At 39.3% G+C, this 23583-nt stretch overlaps 2 protein-coding genes and 1 long non-coding RNA gene across 3 annotated transcripts in view; 2 read left to right on the top strand and 1 right to left on the bottom strand.

The window, feature by feature from the left end:
• Nucleotides 1–6467: 6467 nt before the first annotated feature.
• lgals2a (lectin, galactoside-binding, soluble, 2a) lies at nucleotides 6468–11241 on the bottom strand. The gene is made up of 4 exons (XM_015010888.2): nucleotides 11104–11241; nucleotides 8392–8471; nucleotides 7266–7437; nucleotides 6468–7168 (listed from the first exon to the last, which is right to left on the bottom strand). Exons 1-4 carry the CDS (start codon nucleotides 11110–11112, stop codon nucleotides 7022–7024), a joined length of 408 nt encoding a protein of 135 aa, XP_014866374.1. The 5' UTR covers nucleotides 11113–11241; the 3' UTR covers nucleotides 6468–7021.
• A 4181-nt stretch (nucleotides 11242–15422) lies between these two features.
• The window catches only part of LOC148157999 (uncharacterized), a 146250-nt gene continuing 138089 nt past the window's right edge, over nucleotides 15423–23583 (top strand). Inside the window, exon 1 of the long non-coding RNA XR_015764089.1 lies at nucleotides 15423–15851. This is a non-coding gene — a long non-coding RNA (uncharacterized LOC148157999). The remainder of the gene's footprint in view (nucleotides 15852–23583) is intronic.
• Nucleotides 15855–23287, top strand: gtpbp1 (GTP binding protein 1). Its single transcript, XM_015010875.2, has 13 exons — nucleotides 15855–16564; nucleotides 17916–18027; nucleotides 18113–18293; nucleotides 18423–18606; nucleotides 19331–19495; nucleotides 19700–19823; nucleotides 19909–20023; nucleotides 20117–20261; nucleotides 20375–20557; nucleotides 20675–20810; nucleotides 21395–21573; nucleotides 21675–21836; nucleotides 22311–23287. Exons 1-13 carry the CDS (start codon nucleotides 16370–16372, stop codon nucleotides 22425–22427), a joined length of 1998 nt encoding a protein of 665 aa, XP_014866361.1. The 5' UTR covers nucleotides 15855–16369; the 3' UTR covers nucleotides 22428–23287.

Here is a 23583-nt window from a genome sequence, read left to right as displayed (position 1 = left end):
CCAAGTCCCTATGCATCAGATGGAGTTTTGCACACATTCAGACCCGCGCATTGCAGAGCGGGCTGCGCTCGCGACACCACTACTTGCCTAGCGCGGCCTGTGAATCACAAGACAATAAAAAATCCAGCCGTTTAGAAGCTGCACGCTTCCAAAGTGACGTGTGGAGGGTAAAAGAAGCGAATGTTTTCAATGCATGAGCGGGAGATGAAGCCAGATGATTCTGAGTGCTTGGAAGTGCATTAACTGAAGAGAAATCATCAGAGGTGAAAGAACAAATGGGGAGCATTCAGCAGAGCCTGAAAGACTGTAGCTGTGTTTACAGGATGAGCCTGCAGTGATTTGGCTGAGCAGAGAGCACACAGCCTGAAGGTCTACTTCCTGCACCATGGCAGCGTATTGGGAGGATAACCCCCTCTGCATACCACATGACAGCAAAAGCAAACATTTGCTTTTAGTCTACAACCTAAAGGACACGTTGCTCACGAATTATGACATTTTTATGCTTGTTGGTATGACAAAAGTCTATATACACCGTTTGCCCCGGTGTCCATATTTTTTTTTTTTGCTTGGAACACAGCGGCCATTAGCATTGTTTCAATCATGACGGCAGATCAAGCAAACAAAAGCAACATAGGCACAGCAAATGCGAAGTACCAGGGATCAAGTTAAACACATAAACACAATTAAGCAATCATTACATTAGTAGAACATAATGTTTGATTCAGGGTTAAGGACTTGTTTAACTTTGCTGAGAAAATTTGTTCAGCAAAAAAAAAAAAAAAAAAAAAGATGACTTTTTTTTGTAACGACTAGCATGGTTGGAACATAGGTTGACTACTGTAAACTCAGCAGTACAGCTAAGGAAGAATACTTGATGTCTCACTTTGCAGCAAAAGGCCACCTGTGCTGTCATGCATGCATGCATACACATGGGTACACTTTACATGAGCACACACACACACACACACACACACACACACGCATACACACACACACACACACACACACACACACACGCACACACACACACGTTGTCACTAGAGGGCAGGTCAATGACAGTGTACTTTCCAAGCTGTCACAGTTATTCTTCAGCTTGGCTGGGACAAAACAGCCAAAATTCCCCTGGGTTCCCACCTTTTGCTGCTTGGTTTTACTGTAGAGCAGTCAGGTAAAAAAAAAGAAAAAAAAAAAAAGAAAAGAAAACACATGACCTGGTCAACATTGTAAAGATATACAGACAAAAACGGGTTTGTTTTGTATGATTCCAATACCACAGAAAATTATTACTGCAACCATAAGTTTGATTTACTTTGCTGGAGACTTAATTAAGTAACCATAAAGAGGGGGCCTGGTATTCATAAGAGTTAGGGACCACAATCACCATTGAATAGCTGAAATTCTTGAATACTTGAGGCTCCCCTCTCTACAAATTCTTAGAGCTGCTTTTTCTTATTGTTAAAGTGCCAAACATACCTCAGTATTCATTACTAAGCACAGTGGAAATTGTCTTGGCAGTACCGCAGAAGCTAATATCTACTGTCTTCCTTCTCTTTGCTCCTGGACATGCAGCCAATCAGTGCCAAGGAAAATAAATGCCGCTCCATGATTGGCTGCTTTGCAAACACTGGCTAATCAAGCATCAAGGAGCATTGCTCCTAGGTATTTCAGCTCTTCAAGCTACATTTTCTTTTTTTTTTTTACAATGTAGACATGTTCTATGAAAAAAGTTCAGAAATAGCCACATTTTCTGCAAATAATTGCTATGTTCTGTGAATAGGTGAATCCTCAAATAGGTAGGGGCCCACTGCAGCTTTCTAAGTTCTCGGCAAACCTATGTATTTGCTTAGCAACCCTACGTTTTTGCTATGTGCAACAATCTGCAGATAATCTGATTGGATTCTGGTGTGCAGCATCAAGACAGAGAACAGAAAGCATAGACTGAGACAGTACTAAATAGAACAGTCATGACAGACATGCTGATTGGAGGCAAGTGAGGTTCAATATGAAGACGAGACTTTTAGTCAATTGTTCAAAAAAAAAAAAAAAAGAAAATAGAGAGAGGATTCGAATGATAAAAGACAATGTGCCCAAGTACAATAGTTGTCAACAGCGCCAAGAGGAATGTTTGGTAAAGTAAAACGTGAAGAACTGAGCCTTGACATTACTTAAAATGCATACGCGGCTCAATCTGGTATCAGCTAATAAACATAGCAGATATGCAACAAATAAATGGCACATGGTCAAATCTTGCAGGGTGCAACAAGTACTTTCACACAACAACTCCCCTTGACCCGTCTGTGCAGGCATTCATACACCGGTTTGCAGACTGGAAGGCCACTTGGAGTTTGGCATCTTGCCCAAGGCATCGGCATCTTCCCACTGAACTGCAGGCAGAGAGCCGGAGTACATAGAAACAATAAGTAACGTCAAAGGAGTCCCTGAAAATTCTTCCAGAGAAACTAGGAAAAGCTACCAGGCTGAAACCTGGGCAGAGTTTGACAGAATAGTCCTTCCCATATACAGATCTTAGTAATGGCGATCGGTTTGTAAGTCTTGTACCTGAATACCAACACATTTAATTAAGCGCTATAAAAAAAAACAAACACTGCAATTAGAATAATTCAAACATCCACCCATTAATGGAGCTTGATGAAAACAGCCAACGCCGTCCTTTTCTAAGTTTTCAGAAACAGTGAACATGACGTGGTGAGAGCTTTAAGACCTGGTCATTTCTCAACACCAACAATAAACTAATACTGACAAACTGATTTGTTCTCATTAGGGATGTAGGAAATGAAGTCCTTCAACCCTGTAGGGAGGAAAAAAAAAATCCAAGAGCTAATTTAAACCTCAATAACTCCTTAACATTTATGTCCATGTAGACTTCCGCCCAGGGCTGCTCCTAATATCCCCCAGCCGCTGCACATAGAACAAACTGTATACAATCATGCATCATTTATTTGTTATTTTTGCAGAGCGTGAATCCAGCACTGCAGTCAGCTCATGGCAGGCCCACGCACATCTTAGTGTGTGGCTGATAGCTTTGGTGCAGAAATCTGGAGTCATGCTGGTGCTAAATATAGACAGAGGTTTTATGTAAGCTGAGGTGAATCATTCTGTTCCACACGTTTCAGCACATTTACTCACACACTGAATAAGTGACAACGTACAGGTAAAGAGAATAACACTGATGCGTTTTCAGACTACCGAAATAAAACGAAACCGAACGGCTCGACTGCTAAGCGTTTATTTTTATTTTTTTTTCCTGCCTGCCGAGTGAAAAGTTACATTTACGTCTGTTTCTGCGTCTATTTATGGGTTTGCGTGACTTTGTGTTTCCACAGCGAGCAAAGAGATCGTAATGTGTCAAAGAGTGGAGAGAAATGAGCGACGGCATGTGGGTTGACGCCCCCAGTCCTCTCGAAACATCACCTTTAGCGTATGAAAGAAGCAGAAATGCACACATTAGCACCCCAGGCCTCTGCGAGGAAGTGTGCTGGTCTGTTTGGCTTCCGTAGATCAATTTCAAGCCAACCTAAAATTATCTGCGTGGATGGAGAGAAAACACAGCACAGCTTATTGATAATGTCTGACACGATATAACGAAGCCAAGCGATGCTGAAGAGAGTTCCTTCCCATTAAGACTGTGGGAGGAAGATCTCTAACAGAGATTTAAATGTTATGCAAAACCTGCAATTTAGTTGCTACAGTGGCAACTAAATGTCTTCCCCCACCTAGATCACCTTTGCAACTGACATTTTAATATTACACACTCGAATCCGAAGTGAGAAGAGAACAGAACGTTATGGAAAGCAGAATAAGAAACTCTTGTGATATATATAAACTTTGTTCTTTATTTCCTATTGTCTGCTCATGCCTCTTAGATCCAACTCTATATATCTCAGGACATTTCCTCCTGTTACATCACATCAAGTTTTTTTTTTTTTTTTTGCCAATCCCAAGAGTCAGATACACATGTAAACGCATAACAGTGATGTCTCCTTTGATTTTTGTCGCGCTTTGGATTTTTTTTTTTCATCTTACAAGTTGTGCTTGGAATAGTCAGCTAATGAGTCGTATAATGTCAACTTCATAGCATCATTGTCTTGTTTTAGAATGTGTACAGTGTCTTGCTCAAGAATTTGCATTTTTTTTTTTTTTTTTTTGCCAAGTCACAACTACAAGTTCCAGTGTATTTTACTGAGATTTTACATAACAGAATGGACTGTAACGTAGACCCAGATACTGACATTTTGGCTGCACATGATTGCCTTGTTTCAGCTCCATCCTAAACTCAGCAGCTTCCTTGTATCAGGCTGCAGAAAAGCATCTTCACTGCAGGATGTTGGTGTATTGACAGTGGTGCACATGGCTTGTTTTCTGCCACACACAAGTTTTTCAAATAGTTCAGCTTTGTTTCCATCTGACCTTCTTCTACATGTTTTCTTTGCCCCCTACATGGTCATGGCAATATTTAAACAGACCCTCTTCTAATTGTTTAGACCCTAATCCTGATTTAAACACATAAACAGACCACAGACAATGTCACTTATGCGTTTGTGAAAAGGTCTTTCTTTGTGCAGTCACTTTTAAACCTCTTCTTCCCACATGATACAGAACCTAAAAGTAGACATGATGTAAAAAATTTCACTTTTTCTTTGTTATGTAATATTTATTTGACTCAAGCCCCCCAAAAAACAACTTGTTTTTAGTGCCTAAGCTTTAGAAATACATTCATATCCATCCAGGTCTAGGTAATCAATGTGCTTTCAGTCGTTTTCTTCAGGAAACATACATTTCATATCTCTGTGATTTGACTGTTCTTTGAAAGTGAGAAATAGGGAAGCGTAAAAGAAAAACATAAAACACTAACATAGTAACTGATTTTTTTTTTTTTTTTTTGCCTAACATTAAAAATTAGTTAGCTAATAAAGAATGCCCTGCAAGAATGCAGAAAAGCAGAAACAATTAGTGCGGTCAGTGTAATAGCCCACCAATGACCATTAAGCTACTTGATGATGGTGATGTGTTGGGGTTTTTTAGCAGCTGTTGCCATGTCAACCCATGATCTGAAATGGCATCACACATAAAAGATGGATCCAATAATCTCTGTGTGAACTGCAGCTGAGAAATGTGGAAAGGATATTAGAGTAAAATTGCATTTCTGGAAAGTTTGTCATCTATATAAAGGAGGAATGGGTTTTAAGTGTCTTACTTTTTCACCATAATCAGCTACATTTAACATAGCTCTATGAGCATGGCACATAGCAGTGCTTTGAAACCTTAATTCTTTTGCAGCGGGGCTGAAATATGCCAGAAGTTTAATCTCAGAAGCCAAAGAAACAGCACAAGTTGTGATCAAACTACAGTTTCTCATTCTATAATGTAACAATACTGACACCTACTGGATAAGAAGGGTAATTACAGCATCTTAGTTTTGAAACTACAGAGTGGAAATAAAGTAATAGACCTTTTCATACAGTGCTTTTCATCAGCCCCTAATGTAATATTTGTATTTTTGTATATATTTGTATTAAAATAATCAAATAAAATTCAATATCAGACAAAGATAGCTTGGGGGCCAAAAAAGGGATTTCCATATGATTATTTCATAATCCAAGGCACATTTTGAAATTTTTAATGTCCCCATCTCAATTGCACATTTGTCATTGTTAATTTGACAGGCCATCATCATTACTGTGTCATTCCAGTGTCTTCTGACTGCATTCCATCCTGCGTGAAAACAGCCTTGCAGCATCCCCTTGCAGTTTTGTGGTTTGTTAATTTCCACTCACTTGGCAAAATGGCAAAATGTACAACCTCGGTCAAAGGTTATACAGGGCATGGGGAAGGCAGGCTGAGGAGGGCTGAGAGATTTAAGTAGATTAAATCGATGTTCTTCAAGAAAACCAGCCAATGAGCTGTCACTGTTGATAAAAAAATATATATTTATATACCTTGAACCATATACATTGTCACTGGAAGTACCTTACACTGTTCTAACATGCAAATACAGTTTTTTTTAACAGAAACAATATAGATTTAGAAAAGCTAGAAAGCTAGACTTTTTTTGTTTTGTAATTATTGTGTTTATTATTATTATTATTTTTTTTTTTTTGTCTTTCAATTTCAGCATTTAAATCAGATTTAATACATGCCTTTATATAGTTGTCTACTAGACAACTATATAAAGTTAATTGTCTGGCAATAATTTCACATATTAAATCAGATGTATATGAGAACTTGTACAGTACTTGAGCAGTTTTTTTTTGTTTGTTTTTTTTTTTACTTTTTTTTTTTTCCTCTTACTTAAGTAATGTCTTGAATGGCTGCTTTTAATTTTACATGAGTAAACATATGTTGAAGTAGCTCTACTCTACCTGGAGTACAGTTTTTGGCTACACTAGTCACCTCTCATGAAAACAGTGTAAAAATGTCTGCAAAATACATTGAGAAGAAGCAACCAATTTTTTCACAAATACTGAGATTTTATTGGGCAAAGAAAAAAAAATACCTTTGACATGTCTGAAATGCTTATTTATGTCGATCATTTTTAACGGATGTTGTTACAGGTAAACATAGTAATTCCAGTGGAATGTCAACGAAAAAAGGTAGATTCATAGACAAGAAACAAGTGTGCATGTGTGTGTAATTATGTTTGGACAATTTGACAAACTTAAAACCCTAAAAACACTATAAAACATAACAATGTTTTTTAGGTCTTTGGTCAGTTGTTAAATTTGAAAAAAATAAAATAAAATACATAACAAAAGTTGTTCCAGTCACAAAACTCACCATATGCATATTTTTCTCTGCAAATCCGAGGATTCTTACTCTACACAGGTGCTATCTATCCACCTTTATTTTTATTTGTGAATGCATCTAGTCTAAACAAGCATAAAGCTGGTCACAAATTTGCTGAATACCAAAATCTGGAAACCAATGTTTGGATGATCTTGAAAGCAAGCGGTTCATGTGGTATCTGACCGCCAGTTCAGATGCTCTTCAGAACGCCGAGGTTTTACTTGATTTCGACGCTCCGGATGCGAGCCTCTCCTTCAAAGCTGATGACCGAGTACTTCTCCGCGCCCATGCGGTTGGTAAAGTGGATTGTGGAGCCGTCTGATAAGGTCACGACGAACTCAGCGGGAGTGAATTCAATGACGATCTAAAGGAAGGGACGCGTTAGACAGCAGAAGATCGACGCCGAAACGTGACTAATAGAGATGCTGTGATACACATTGTTTCTGACAGCATGGACATACCTTGAACTCTTCTCCTTGCTGGAAAGGAAAGCCTCCCTCACGGACTTCCTCACACCAGTTGCCTCCTTCATAGGAGTTGCAGACGACTGCGTTCTCGTCTCCGTGGGCGTTGAAACGAGGGTTGATGTGCATCGTGATGTCCTGCTCGTCGGGGCCGATATTGACCGCAAAGCTGCAGGTGAAGAAAAAACAAAAAGCAACGAGATGTAATATTTTATCATCATTATTATTATTATAGGCTTTGTACATGTGTCAAAACACCCTGTCTACTTTTGAGATTAAGCTTTTATTTTGGGATTTTATAAAGTTTAGTTATTTCCTGAGCCATTACTGTAGTTGTACTGAAGGAAGCATCAACCGCATTTGCACTGCGCTATTTTAATCCTGCTGCTTTACGGTGTGCAGTTGTTGCCAAGTTCACGGCAACAACTGCTGGCGTTTACTTGGATTTCCCCTTTTCTTTCCACAGAGGGTATTATCTTCGTGTTTAACTGTGCCTCTTTCCTGACAGTAAACTTTGGTCCGTCTCAGTTTGCTCTTCCCTCAAAAGGTTACGTTTAGCTGTGTTTTACTGCTTCTGTTATTTAGCCGTCACTGCTGCTGCTTTGTTCTGTGTACTTTCTGTGCACTCAACAGAAAGTACTCCTTTCTCAGCTGTTTTGTGCTTAACTGTATTTTTTTTTTTTTCCTTTGATGGAGTCACTGACAGCACTATTGCTCCCGGCTCTAATCTTTGTCGCTTTTAGCTGTTTCTCTTTCCTGGATGAAGACATGGACGGAGCTATCGCTGCCATTAACTCTGTATAATGTTTGTTAGGGGTTATTCAGTTTGTTTAGCAGATTACTTTTCTTAGTGCTGTCAGAAAGTAGTGTCGATGTCTCTATCTGTTTTGTTCCAATGCGTCAGAAAAAAGAAAATAAAAAAATCATTAAATTTGAAGGAAGACGTCTCATGAGTCTTGTGACTTCAGTTACCACGTCACTGCAACCTTTTTAAGATCCCATGACAAGAATGTTTGCGCAAATCCAATAAGAGCTATCTTTAGTGTGAGCTGAAAAGCAAATAAGGCTAATGTGAAAAGCCAACGCAGAAACAGAGACACATGCAGGTGTTTTAAATACTCACTTTGTAGCATCAGGTTTTGCCACTCCAACGATAGTCAGGGTTTGTCCGACTTTGAAGGACATGTCCTTGATGATCATACCCTGCGCACAATTGGAGGAGAAGGTCGGTGACACATCACCTAAAGAAACACTGCATAGTACACATGGCTGACGCAGAAACGTAGTCCTACTGACACCCAAAGGCAAACCCACCCTACCGTTTTCCTCTGTTTAAACAGCAGCAACATGTGTTTCCAGTTACACTCCCACCGACCAATTCGGCAAAGATTCCAGCTCTCTCTTCTCTCACAGTTGCCAAAAAAATGTTTGCATAGTGCCAAGTTGGCCAGAGGCTGAACGGCCTGACTGCTGTTCGTTTTAGTAATACTTTCCTCCTTGCAGTATAGAATGCTTACTGCCCAGTGGAAAAATAAGTGATGTACAATATAGAGAGTAATACTGGACTGAGCTATAATAAGAAAATCTATCTTGTGTGGGCAATTCTTCCTAAGATTCTGCCATGTGAAATTTACAGTGTCATAAATAAGGGAAAAGTGACATCATACGCATAGTAAATTTGTTTTAAATATAGTATACCACCATACATCTGTTCATATCTTTGGTAGCTATAGCAAACAGCACAGATACAACCGGTTTTTTGGGGGGATTTTAACTTCTGTTCTTTTGTAGAGAAAATGATCATTTTCCTATGTTTAATCATCTGTACATACGTTTGAAGAATCATATCGTATTTTATGATTTTTTTTATTACTACGTTAAAAAAGTGGATTTCAGAAGCTTTAATTGATTGTTTCAGTGTTACAGTCAACAAGACTCTAAACGGTTGCCTAAAAATAACTATAGAAACATTAGAATAGTGTGAAATACCCCAACATATATTGATCTTCGTCCCTTGAGTTCCCTGTTTTGAATGCAGAGATGAGTTGTCATTATTTTGACTCTTACAAAACAACAACAACAACAACAACAAAATCTCATTTATAAGTCAAATGGCTTGGCAAGAGGAAGCAGAATCACATGGATCAGACATTCTTTCAACATAGAGGTCATCTGTTAGGTATCTGCAGTAATTATCACCGAGTATTGAATTGTGTGAGATGTCAGACTGACCTCAAGCCTCTGCGATCTCCGTCCACTCGGTGCTTAACTCTTTACGCCGCGTCTTTTGGTTACACAATGATATAATGCAAGCTGACTTAACACCTCTGGCATAGTCAGGGTGGACGACATCAGTGAAACATTCCCCCCATTCTATTTGAGAATCGAATAACCTCTCCCCTTTGACTTGTTCTGTCCAAGACATACAGCGCTTTGCAACATTTTTAACACCACTTGACCTTTTCACATTTTGTCATGTTATAATCACTAAGTGTAAAGTGATGAACCAACAAATGTAGGGCATTACTGTGAAATGAAATTGTAAGGCAAAGGGAAGTGAAAGAGAGCATCAACCGAAGAAGCATCTAGTCAGCCTTTGGTAACTCTGAAAGAGCTGCACAGATCCATAGCTCATGTGGGAGAATCTGTCACAAGGGCTACTATTTAACCACGCACTCTATAAATCTGTTCCTCATGGGGCAAAAAAAAGGCAAGACTAAGCAGATGGGACAGAGAATGTTGTCAGAGTTGACGGAGAGATGGATGGTGCTAAACATAGAGCAATCCTAGAAGAAAATCTGATTGAGTCTGGAAAAGACTACAGACTGTGGCAGAGGTTAATATTCCTGGAGGGAGAAAAAAAACACACATATCAATGTAACTGAGTGGATCAAAGCATAATAAATCACTGGAATGACTTTGGTAGAGTCTAGTCCAAACCCTATTGAAAATATTTGGGAAGACCTGAGGATAAAGGTTCACATAATGCTCTTTTTATGATCTGAGGAATTTTGAAAATTCAGTCTTCAACTGTGCAAAGCAGTAAGAGAGATAGCCCAAAAGTTGGAGAATTAGTTTGAAGTGAATGGTTCTGAATATTAATGCATGTCACACTTTTCAAAATGTTCTGTAAAAATGAAATAAAAAAAATAAAAAAATCTTTTTTCCTTTACTTCCACCACACAGTTGTACACAACTTATAAGATTTGGTTTGCAATATGCAGTAAACATGGGAATCATATTGATTTATTTGTTAAAAGTGATTTATTTTATATTTCTCCTCCCTGATTAATTGTTTTTAAATGTGTTCACTGCTGGCGCAAACGGCGGTAAACACATTTACCGCAATATTTGATAAGACTGGGGCCTTCATTGTTATCTGCTTGGTTTATGACCCCAGAGTTTAGGAAGAGGTTAGAATGGTATTCAGACTATTTCATAATGGCGAGTTGATCATCACATTGTATGATGTGCTATTATTTCTCACCATTACAGAAATGTGGTGAGGACATTAACATTGTACTTTTATCTGGTACCTAAGACATTGTTCTTAAGTTGCAAAGTCTTCATTTTGCTCACATCTGCTGTGATTGCTTTGCCCATAAAAGGCTTTTAAAGAGAGGCCTGAGTGAATTAAGCTGACGTTTTCCATGCAAGGCTCTGTAGTCAAAGCACAAATCTGCAACACTCAGCTACATGAGTTGACAAAAAAAAAAAAAGAAAGGTAACACCAGCTGCCATTTTCACATAAACTTGACCTAAGACTACACCTACTATTCATAAAATATGCAGTTTATACAAGCAGGACAGAAATTTTGTTAAAAAATATACTTACTTTCCCCATATTTGCCAATAAAGAGAGTCAAGTGGAGCTGAGAAAAAGAGTGAGTACTGCAGGGTCTTGCCTCAGCGTCTACACCCAGACTGGAGACTATATGCAATGCAGGGTGGGAGGTTCCTTCACTCTGAGTGGCACTCTGCGCAGCAAATAGGGTCGCTGTCCCTGGCAACCATCCTGCCTACATAAGGGGCAGTTTTAGTATCTGAAAATAGTGGTCTAAAGATTACTCTAGACCTCAGTAAAGTCTAATTAGTTGACAGAGGAGCTACTGATTTCTGGTTAGTAGTTTGAAAGCAGTGGAGTTGAGGCCGCCTGTATAAAAGGGAACGCTACCGAGAGTTGTGGACAGAAATAGAAATGTATTTGTCACCAGGGAGACAGATAAATATTTAGTGCAGCCAGCTGCCTTGTGTTCAATTACTGTAAATAGTTTCTAAGGTTCAGCATGGTCGACTGGCAAGCAGATTTTCTGAAAAAGTAATGTGTTTTTTTTTTTCTTCTTTTGAAGAAAAATGATTGAGGGTTTGCCTCTGTGAGTCACAGGCAGTCACAGCAGGCCACTCACTTTCAGCTCCTAACACATGACTGAAATTGCTGCTGTTGCTCAAAAATGGCAAAAAATTACACACAGAATTTTACAAGCTTAAAATTCAGAAAGAGAAATGTGTGTAACTCAGGTCAAATTATGTTTGTGTTAAGATGCGAGCGTAATGTAAAGTTCAAGGTTAGGTTTATCACCAACATAATAATGTGTTTTCTGCGAAGATACAAATCGTTTTCTCAAAAAATTTAACTTTTGCAGATACAAGTAAAGCAACAAGTCCACAGATGAGAAGTATACGTGTAAAGATCATTCTCTTATTATTCACACATTTTACAGGGGGGTATCCTGGACAAAATGTTTGCTTTATTGCCATTAAATTGATTAATGTGCAGTACATGTAAGGAAAAGATTTGGTCATGGGTTCACATATTTCTACTGAGTTTTTGAAACAGGCCAATGCAAAACACAAAACCGCTCTTATCTTTTCTTTCAGAGCAGCAGAGTCGTCGCTGACATTTTTCTGAGGCCATATGTCAAAGATTATTGATAGTGTGGTTGCATACATTTGCTTCCAAGAAATTTGAAATTTTAATGTTAGGAAGCTGTAAGCAATGCAAGCCAGCAGCAGTTACAGAAATCCTTTGGCAATATATGTACTACAGATAAAAGAAAAAACAAAAAGAAGTCATCATTTCTCAAGTGATTTATGGTTTACTCGACCTCGACGCTTATAATGCGAACGTCCTCAGTGAAGCTGAAGAAAGTACTTTTTCACACCCAGGCGGTCGGGGAAGTCGAATGTAGAGCCGCCACATAGATTCATCACAAATCCTGCCTCTGTGAACTGAATGATGATCTGTAACAGGAAGAGAGAATATAAAATTAGAAGAAAAATTGGGTTCACACCTAAAGAAAAATATGTAAATAAGTCGCATCTCACACCTTGAACTCCTCTCCCTGACGGAAAGGGAAGCAGTCTCGTTTCACTCCATCAGACCAGTTGCCGTCCCTGGAAGAGTTAACCACGACCACCATTCTTTCCTTCCCAGCTAAAACGGGGATTGAGATGGACAGGCAGGTCGTTTTCGTCTATCCCAGTGTTCACTGAAAACTTTGTATCTTGCATTTTATGCGCTTAAAAAGGTTTGACAGATCATCCGGCAGGGAACCGCCTCTTTACAACTGACTTGAGAATGAAATACTTCCCTTGAAATGGTGTTTAAGACAAGGATGTACAAGAATAAAACAGAAATTAATTTAAAGTTTTTAAGTCGTGTCTTCATTTATGTTCCCTGGGTTAATTTTGGCAGAGAAACTATAAAAACCCAAACTGGAAAAAGTCACACCTTTATTTTGAAAGGTCAAGATAAAGATAAAACTACAGACGTTGAGGCATCAGAATTTGTCCGACTTTAAAGGAGATCTGCCTCACTTCCATATCCTGTGAAAAGCAAATATATATGGAGAGCCATTATATGTACCACAACTAAGTAGTTTAGTGTGGACAAGCTCAAACTTTTCACATTTCGCTTTCAATCAGTTAGATTACTGAAACTTCGACTCATTTGAGTGTTAACCTCAATCTTAAAATCCCATCTGATTCTGGCTAGCATTAAACTTCTGAAATTACTTCCTAAAAAGGTAAGGTAGAATCATGGAAAAATCTACAAATCTGCAAATGTATTTATTTCTGCACCCAAATCAAACTCTACTGTTCCATTAAGTCCACATTTAAATAGTAACTTGTGAAAATACTTTCTCAATTAACATTGACAATATGAGGTTTGTTCTTGTGTTATGCAATACGAGGAAACCAAATGATGTTGCCCAACCACAGCTTACCCTGCTCATCAGCAAACAATACTTTTCTCATCCCAGACACCCTTGGGAAAAGATTTGACCTTAAGCTGACTCTTTCCACAAGATGCATTACAGAAGCAGTGGCATTTAGAAGAAAGCACATGCATCTAAACACACTTTTATGCACGTCCTCTCTATGGCTCAAACGGTTATTTTGAAGTAACCTTTGCAGTGAACAGATAACTGCATGTAATGGTATCTTTGCCTTATTCTAGTAATGTTTAAAAAGGTGGACATGGTCAGGTCAGGACACATTATAACAGCTGTATTGAATATTTCACTCTTGCAGCTACTGTAGAGCCTACAACTTTGTCTCCATTCCAACAAAAGAACCTAACACTCTGAAATTGAAATAAGTGCACACTGCTCTCCAGTGTCTAACAGAGGTTACTGCAAAATACGGCATTTCTGTAAATGCAATACTATAAAAAACAAACATGTGCTTTGCTGTGTGCCATTTGATGGAGCCATGTAAACAGACATCACATCATATAAATACATATTTGTTTTCAGCTATAATGCTAGATCAAACACAGTAGGAAAGCAAATTATTTATTGAGAATGAGAATGGAACAGACGACCACCAGCAACGGACCGGAACCACTGAGGATAGAGAAGCAGGATAGTGGCTTGTAATCATTTTTCTAAGAACTAATACAGTTTTAGAAAAATTTAGAGAAACAGTGTATATATATATATATATATATATATATATATATATATATATATATATATATATATATATATATATATATATATATATATATATATATAACAAATCCTAAGCGATGTGGAACTATATAGCACTGAGTGAATGGGGAAGTTTGCGTGTTGCGGCGGAAAATTACCTCGGGGTGAAGCAGGTCAAAATGGATCAACACAACGAATTTAATATGGCATAAAAACAATGCCATACTTGACGGAGTTTGGCTACATCGAGGCTCACTGCAGTAAAAAAGACATACGGAGGATCAGACAGCAGGTAAAGCAGCGCACAGCTACAAACACTCACCCGGATTAGCATGACGGTCAGAAAGCTAAACAAATAACCTGGAAAATTATTTAAGTCTTCGAGCTGCGATGTAAAACGCTGGTTCTGCTCTCGCTGTTTAACCGCTGCTACACTACAGGTAGTAATATTTCACAGACGGAGCTTCGCTTCTGCTCCACCTGGTAGTGACTCTCACACCGAACCTCTGCTTAAAGCTGGAGCATCTAACTTAAAAAAAAAAAAAATTTTACATACGTATTAAAACTTTCGCTGTCCTAACATGAGACAGATAATCTCTAAAAAAATAATCGATCTCCTCCCTGCTCTGCATAATTACTCCGCTCAGTCAGAAACAGCCAATCAGAGCTAGCAGTAATCAGCTAGCCGCCATGCTAACAGGAAGTTTTCATTCAGTAACTCTGGATTGTTTATTGTAATGGATCCTGTTTTTGCCTTTGAATGTTAAGTTTTATACTTGAACTTCTTGGCAATGTTGAGAGGTTTTATTTTGGCTCTTTGTATTATTTAGCCTCTTCAGAGCCTTCATATGTCATCAGTCTGTTAAAGATAGTATTATCAATAGCAGTACAATTTGCAGAATGCCTGTTTTGTTTAGTTTTCTTCTTGGAAAAAGTTATTAAAAACAAGTTTTTGTCTAAATTAAGGTGAATTCATGGTTCCCTTTTTCCACATAATGTAACCGGTAGGGTTTATGAAAAAAAAAAAAATAATAATAATTATGTGATCGGTATTGGTGATCGGCCCTCGGCAGGAAAAAACCTGGTCGGCACATCTCTCTCTCTCTCTCTCTCTCTCTCTCTCTCTCTCTCTCTCTCTCTCTCTCTCTCTCTATATATATATATATATATATATATATATATATATATATATTTATTTATTTTATTTTTTATTTTTTATCAGAGCTTTAATACCAAAGAGTGAGAGAGTGAAGAGTGTCAAATGGCAATAAATAACTTATGTAATAATTATTTACGGACGCCATTAATATAACACTCTGTGTCTTTTGACCCGTCTTTACATAATATAAGTTTATTCATAAATTGCTTATTTAAAACACAAACTTTACAATAAAGTTTTGTAAAATAGATATTTATCTTTGATTTTTTTATTATTTTTGGCAAACATTAGTCAACAGCTTAAATGTAAATCGTGAACTTCTTGTCATTTTAATGTTTCTGAACTAAATAAACTTTATTGAGCTGTGCAGATCATTACCAACTTCAACTGTGATCAATACAGAAACAGAGACGCTCGGCCTTCAGCGAAGCCACCAGTCAGATCCACTTTTTTGTTTTATTTTTTTTTTTTTTTTTTTTTTTTTTTTTTGTCAGAAATGTAACATTTTAAAACTATGAAACTTTAGAATTAAATGTTGTTCCGCTTCTGTGACCAAACCCGTTTTCAAGAAATGTTACAGTGTTATTACATTACTTGTAGCGCTCCCATTGCCTTCTGATGGGCTGTGTTTACCTTTAATTATATGAACAATCCCCCTCATTCCTATTGGTCTCCTGCTCGTATATTCAGACGACCGCCACTCTATTTGCGAACACAACTAAAAACTACACACCCACTTACACCGCCTTTATTACTATTCATGAGGTTGTGGCTATTTCCATTATTTAGAAAACGTTTCGCTATAAAGCTCTGACATTTAACCAGCATGTTATTATCTTCATTAATATGAGCTTTGGTGAATTTTAGTTTGATTATTCTCGGCCTGGTGAATGCGAGTTTAAAAACCCTTGTGTGTGGAGAGCCAGCGACTACTGTGTTCGACAAGCTAGCCGTCGTCACAACAGTTTGCACAGTCTGGAATTTAATACTACAGAGTTGGCATCGAAATGGCATCATTAGCAGCAGAGCATGAGCCAGGAATAACACCGGGCTCTGGAGCTCTGGCTGACGCTTTAGTTCCCGCGAGTATATTTGCTCCAGACCGGGGAGGATGTGGGGAAGAGGACGGCGACGAGTGCCTCGAGGACGAGGACATGACCAATGGCAAACCCGAGGATCGAAGGATTGATTGCAGCAGCAAGGTAACTCTAGGCCTGGGTGTAGCGCTGCTAAGCTAACACGACTGAATGAATGAATGAAAATATGAGTGCTGCATGTGATTATTACGTTGTTACTATGGCGTATTGCATGGAGATGCATAGGTTAAGCATTATATTTGTAAGTAAGGGCTCAGAGCTTGTGCTGGAATATGCTGGGTTTGGTGCAGTTTCTGCTGACGTTTATTCAAATAGTTAGCCATGTGGCTAACACTAGCTCCAGCTGATGCATGAGCGCGTAAGCCAAGGGAGCGGTGGCATTAGTTGCGCTTCAAGGCACATTTTTGCCATATGTTACACAAATAATAACACCAGATTATTTTGGATAGTTAAATTGCTTGCCCATTACCTAAAGTGATGACTGTACACTAGCTTTAAGTATCAACGCCTTATATAAAGCAAAGCAGCTTTTAGCGGGTTTGTTCTGAAGATATTCATCAGCAACATGCGTCGTGTTGTGGAACGATGAATATGAAGCTCATATTTAGTACCCATTCGCTTGAAATGAACAGACTATTTGACATGATGTAATTCTGATTGTTTGACTGTAAGAGGAAGAGGGAGCAATCAAGGTATTTCCTGGAAGCATCAGATTGCACATTACAAAGGTGTAATGTCGTAATGCAAAGATTGCACAGGGTTGCATCACAGAACCATATTTCTGCTGACTTTAGAGCACATACAACAGTTATTGAAATGCACATATATTATTGCACTGTCACATAAGATCTTAGTCTTTGGGGAGTTGTGTAATTGCTGCTACAGTAATACCATGCTTACTCTTTACTTCATCAGGAACAATAATGCAAAGATAATCTTGATGACAGTGTACAATCATGATTTCTTTCTAAAAGTAAATATTCCAATTGGAAATTGCTTTTTAAAAAAATACTATATATATAGTACACATATGTGTTACTATATGTGTACTATATAGTAACACATAAGACTTTTGTGAATCCCAAGATTTCTAAAGATAAAACAGGCAAACATCTTTATACTAGATATTTACTCCTGTTAGCAATCCAAACCAGCTATTACTGTAGCGCGGCTTGAAAGAGTTGAAGACTCCGCGTCAATATCAGCCATACTGTGTAAACGTGCGGCTGAAGGACTTCGTGGGAAGAGTGACACCTGGGATCTTATATGTAAAATCGCAGCTTTGGCTGCTCCATCCCCCACATACCTTCTCCGTTGATTATTATATTTTATGTGGAAATGAGCCATTCACACTTAAAAATCTCAAACATTAATAAATCCCTGATGCACTTATTAATAATCAGTTGTTTTTTTGTGTTTTTGTCTTTGTTTCCTCTCATTCCTTGAATCCCAACAGCTGGCGCTTGTAAGCCCAAACGGGGAGCAGTATGATTCGTTACTCCGACAGCTTCGGGACAGGATGGAGGACGGCTGTGGGGAAACCATCTATGTGGTTGGAATGGGTTCCGGTGAGAAGCACACTGCTATTCTCTCAGTTAGACTTCCCCAAATCTCTGGTGCCTATAAACGGCTGTGTTACGTCCCCTTGGATAGATGGCGGTGACTGGGGTCTGGATGAGAAAGACATGGAAGCCTCCGTTGCCACAATACACTCAATGTGTGAGCAGCTGGACTCTGACCTCATCCCTCTCAGAGAGCGCACCGAGGCTGCTGGGATGGTGGTCGACTATCTGATTCGGAGGCGTGTGGGTGAGCTGGACTTCCTGGAGGTCAGGTCAGTATTTGGAATATCGCGGCGACAGCCAGCATTTAGAATCATAGTCCCCAGGGTTGGAGGGGTTGAGCCGGTGTTCAATTGTCAGGCGTTTCTAAAGCTTCTCTGGTGCTATTGGGTGCCCTCCAGAGTCGCGGTGGTGGGGAACGTGGACGCCGGCAAGAGCACTCTGCTGGGAGTGTTGACGCATGGCGAGCTGGACAACGGCAGGGGATTTGCCCGGCAGAAACTTTTCAGGCACAAACATGAGATGGAAAGCGGCAGGACCAGCAGCGTGGGCAACGACATCCTGGGCTTCGACCAGGAGGGTCAGGTGAGGGCTAGATAGAAGACGTCAGTTCAGCGCGTATCGAGGAAATACAGTAGAGAAGGCAGAATGTTCACGCGCAATACCAAGCGCATGACTCTATGCACTTGGTACGTAGAGTAGGTCCGTCATGCTACTTGAAGCAGCTACACTAAAACAAAACAGACATGACTCCCACGTATCACTAAGGTCTGCTGTTTGGGAACATTATGACCTTTATCGCGCTAAAGTGTCAATGGACAATGAAAGGTGGAACGAACCGAAGCTCAGCTCAATCTGCACTGCAATCAATGACTCACTTGGTACTTCATAATGAATGTAAACGTCACTCGTACTTAAGAAAAATCAGTTATATGTAGCAGATGTATAACAAAGTATTTTTCAAGAAGTCTATTTTCAAGTGGTTTTATTGTTGTATTATAGATCTAGCCAGACATTAATCATGAATCTCATCCTGCTTGTTCTTTGTCAGCTGGAGAACAAATCAAACCAAATCTTCTGTCAGTTCCCTGCTTGCCACTTTTTGAAAGTTTACAACGTACCATACATTTATATTCAAAAATGTAGAAAAAAACTATTTTTTCACTCCCAAATAAAGTAAGTAAAAATACTCTTGATTGGAGGTAGCCAGAAATGTACCAAATTGTGACTTTTAATCTGATCTTTGTGTTTTGTTACACTTTTTTTTTTTTTTTTTTTACACAACAATATCATGTGTGTCTGTGGCCAGGTTGTGAACAAGCCTGACAGTCACGGAGGGAGCCTGGACTGGACTAAGATCTGTGAGAAGTCCTCTAAGGTCATTACCTTCATAGACTTGGCTGGCCACGAGAAATACCTCAAGACCACCGTGTTTGGGATGACCGGACACCTTCCGGACTTCTGCATGCTCATGGTCAGAAAGTTTGTGTGAAGGGAAATTTCTTCCCCTTAAAACATTTTGGTTTTGCCTTTTCTAATAAAGTAATTTAGCTACATGTTTAGATTTTCTATGTGGATGAGTTACTAGATTTTCAAGTGTGGAATGAGACAAATATACATACAGAATAAAAAAAAAAAAAACACCTAATGTTTTTTTTTTTTCTTTCTGTTTCAACAGGTTGGCAGTAACGCTGGTATTGTTGGGATGACCAAAGAGCATCTTGGCCTGGCTTTAGCTCTGAACGTGCCGGTCTTCGTTGTGGTAACCAAAATAGACATGTGTCCGGCCAACATCTTACAAGGTACATTGTGCTGATGTAACCATAGTCAGAAGACGTTTGAATTTCATAAGCAAAAAGTAAGCGTGAGAGTGTTTCCATCTGACAGAGACCTTGAAGTTACTCCAGAGGTTACTCAAGTCTCCTGGCTGCAGGAAGATTCCCGTCCTTGTACAGAACAAAGATGATGTGATAGTCGCAGCTTCAAACTTCAGTTCAGAGAGGTACAGAGTCTCTATGTGCAACTCGAAACTTATAGTTAGAACTAAGCTGCTTATTTGTAACCTGTGTGTGTATATGTGTGGATTTCTGGCCAGGATGTGCCCCATCTTTCAGATTTCCAACGTCACTGGGGAGAACATGGACCTGCTAAAGATGTTTCTCAACCTGCTCTCCTCCAGAACATCGTACAGAGACGACCAGCCTGCTGAGTTTCAGATAGATGATACCTACTCTGTTCCGGTACACTAAGCACTGTCTGACTTCAATTGCTGGACAATGCAAAATTAAGCAAATTTGACCTAGTTTAGTTTGAGTTCTCGCTAAAGTCCTGCTTGTCCTGGTTTTCTTTCCAGGGAGTGGGAACTGTAGTTTCAGGAACTACCTTACGGGGGCTCATACGTCTGAATGACACCATGCTACTGGGCCCAGATCCTCTTGGAAGCTTCATCCCCATTGCTGTTAAATCAATCCACCGCAAACGAATGCCTGTGAAGGAGGTCAGAGGCGGTCAGACTGCCTCGTTTGCTTTAAAAAAGGTGGGGAAGAAAACCTGCTCCATTTCTGGAAGAAGTTTGCTTTACGCTGTGTGCATTTTGCGTCGAAGGTGTTTGAGTAAGGTTCTGTTTTTCTTCTTTTACCACTTTCTTCTACAGATCAAGCGTTCGTCTATAAGAAAAGGCATGGTGATGGTGTCGCCAAAGTTAAACCCCCAGGCAACTTGGGAGTTTGAGGCTGAAATCCTGGTTCTGCATCATCCCACAACGATATCCCCCAGATACCAGGCAATGGGTGGGTAACAGCAGCACTGAGAGATATTTGTCATCCAACACCCTCAAGTTTTATGATGTAGCACAAAGTACGTTATTGTTTTGTGGGGGGGTGGGGGGTCACGAGGTTTTGTGAATTTTTTTTAACATACAAGTCAAGTTTGGTACTTTGTTTTCTGCTCTCATTACTCTGATACCACTAAATAAAATCCCTTGCAATGTATTGCAAAAAAAATAATAATAAAAATGAAAAAGTCGGCATAAGAAGTCTTTTTAAAGTTCTTCATAAGCTGTGCAAGGAACACGGCACCTACGTGAAATTAGAAACTTTGTTCAGATTAAACCAAAATGAAACTTTTTGGCAAACAAGGAAACTAACATGTCTTGATAGTTATTTGTGAAAGTTGTACTTCACAATCCTGGACTACTTTATGCAAAATACCACAAAAATGCATTCAATCTTATGGCTCTGACATGACAAAATGTGGGAAAAGGTAAAGTCATATAAATGCTGTTGCAAAGCAGTGGAGTTAATTTAGTGCTAAAGACAAAACACGGATTGATTCGTCTAACTGCTGCCTATTCTGTTCCTCATGCAACAATCAGTCCACTGTGGGAGTATACGACAGACCGCCACCATCTTGTCCATGAATAGAGACTGCTTAAGGACAGGGGACAAGGCTTCAGTTCATTTCCGCTTCATCAAAACCCCAGAGTACCTTCACTGTGACCAGCGGCTGGTGTTCAGAGAGGGTCGCACCAAGGCTGTGGGAACCATCACTAAGGTAGAAAGGTTGCGTGGACGCTGCAGCGTTGGCTCTGCTTTAGTACACAAAGCGAAAATCAAGTTTTCAAGTTGAATTGTTTCCTCATAATTCTTTTACAGCTGTTGCACTCCACTAATAACATGCCATCAAACTCCAAACCTCCACAAATCAAAATGCAGTCCACGAAAAAGGTGCCACTCAGAAAGGAGGACGGCACCATGGCGACCAGCGACGATGCAGCGACGATAGCACAGCCGGCTGGCTCGAGCACGTCGCAGCCGGTGAGTCAACGCAGATCTATAGACACTCCGAATTCTTCGAATCTTCCATAGGTTACGGTGTTTTCTTCCACTTCTTGGAGATCAGTGATCAATTCTAACCTCCTAACATCTTTGTCCTCCTTTTTTTTTTTGTTTGTCTCCAATTCATCTTTTTATTCATTTAATCAATGTCAAATCTTCATTTTGCTTCATCCCAAACTCAAATTTTGCCACATTGCATCACTTCTTTATACTTTACACTCTTCTTTGCTTGCGTGGCCGAATCCACAGGGGGAGGGAGATGATGACCCTCAAATAAAAGAGGGCAACAAAGAGAACAAGGTAAAATGTGTATGAACGAGAACAATGGAAGCCCAGCAGACAGCTGAATTAAAAAGCCCAGTAATGTGATCCATTCACAGCCTTGTGTTACTATTTAAAGTATATAATGTGTGCTACCTAACAAAGGGTTTTTCATTTTCTCTCCTTTTGTAGCCAAAGTCCGGGGGAGGTGGAAGGAGAAGGGGTGGCCAAAGACACAAAGGAAAAGGCCAAAGTAGCAGCACCAACTCAATGGCAGCGCCCTCCTCAACAGCAACAGGAAACAGCTGAATTGTCATCTTTAATTTTATTTTTTGTTGGAGACCTCCCTCTTTGACTTCACCAAGTGTCATTCCACAGACCACTTAGATAGACATGTTTGGAGCGAGATTGTCTTAAACCTTGCCTCTTCACACCAGTTCATATCTTTGTTTTTGTACTGAAAAAAAAGAGAGAGAGAGAGAGAGAGAGAGACTGCCTCAGTTACATGTTTTATCGTCAGCTGCCTTCACCGGTTGGAAAAGTTTTGTTTTTACGAGAGCAGTAAGGTGTTAGAGGCCAGTCTGACTCGGGATGAGGAGGTATTGAAATTTCAAGAAGTCAGTGGAGTCGGCGCTTTGGCTGGAGAAAGCAGAGGAGACCAGTTTCAGTAAGTGCAGCTATAATTTAAACTCCCTCCTGGATTCTCTGTGTATTTACAACAAAATATGTCGTCGTGCTATTTATACTGAAAATGTAAATTGTAAAAAAATTGGAAACCTGAGTTTGTACAAATTGTATACGAATTACAAATGAATGTAGCACAGGGCAAACGATGATCCAAAACTTAAGCTAGAAGAAATAAGCTGTGGCATTAATTTAACCTAGTTATTCATTTGCTGCACACGCAGGTTTACCGTTGGATGGTTGGACTATATTTAATCTCACTCGCACCGTTAGATTCAGTAGTATCCGTCATGCTTTAAACTGGTGGTAACCTTATATTAATGGCATTAATACAAAGACAGCACATTTCTCAATAAAGCAGTTGCTAATGATTATAATGCTTTACCTGTAAATCTATTACTCCATGTGTTATGGCCTGTTGCTGCTTGTGACAATTCCAGACATTTTTCTGCAGAAAAACAAATTAAAAAGAAAACTTTTCAGCAGTCCCAGTTTCTAAGTGTGCGTCATTTTCATTACAAGTTAAAATGTTCAAAAGTAGGTGAAATCTTTTGTGAACTTGGAAGTACTCGAGAGGTTGAGTACTTCAAGAGTTATAACTGTTTATTTCATCTTTAAAACGTAAACCAGACATATTTCCCCCAAAGTTTAAGCTTTGACGTTTCTTCTGTGCATTTAAATATGGGAACGTTAACATCTCTGCGTAGACCTCAGGTTCATAGTGCTCAAGCTACGGTTCTATGGCAACAATCATGTTGACATTTTCAGCAATCAATTCATT

The sequence above is a fragment of the Poecilia mexicana genome, unplaced genomic scaffold (genome assembly GCF_051168715.1).
Source record: "Poecilia mexicana isolate PSO_F unplaced genomic scaffold, ASM5116871v1 scaffold_8, whole genome shotgun sequence".
NCBI classification, from domain to species: domain Eukaryota; kingdom Metazoa; phylum Chordata; class Actinopteri; order Cyprinodontiformes; family Poeciliidae; genus Poecilia; species Poecilia mexicana.
Note: the sequence above shows the minus strand (reverse complement) of the source record. Positions and strands in the feature narration are given on the sequence as shown.

Coding starts and splice junctions, on each gene's coding strand:
- lgals2a (XM_015010888.2), bottom strand. Junction 7,438..8,391: donor GCAAAACCTGATGCTACAAA/GTGAGTATTTAA, acceptor CTTCACCTGCAG/CTTTGCGGTCAATATCGGCC. Junction 7,169..7,265: donor AGCAAGGAGAAGAGTTCAAG/GTATGTCCATGC, acceptor CCCTTCCTTTAG/ATCGTCATTGAATTCACTCC.
- gtpbp1 (XM_015010875.2), top strand. CDS start 16,370: ATGGCATCATTAGCAGCAGAGCATGAGCCAGGAATAACACCGGGCTCT. Junction 16,565..17,915: donor GGATTGATTGCAGCAGCAAG/GTAACTCTAGGC, acceptor GAATCCCAACAG/CTGGCGCTTGTAAGCCCAAA. Junction 20,262..20,374: donor ATGATACCTACTCTGTTCCG/GTACACTAAGCA, acceptor TTTTCTTTCCAG/GGAGTGGGAACTGTAGTTTC.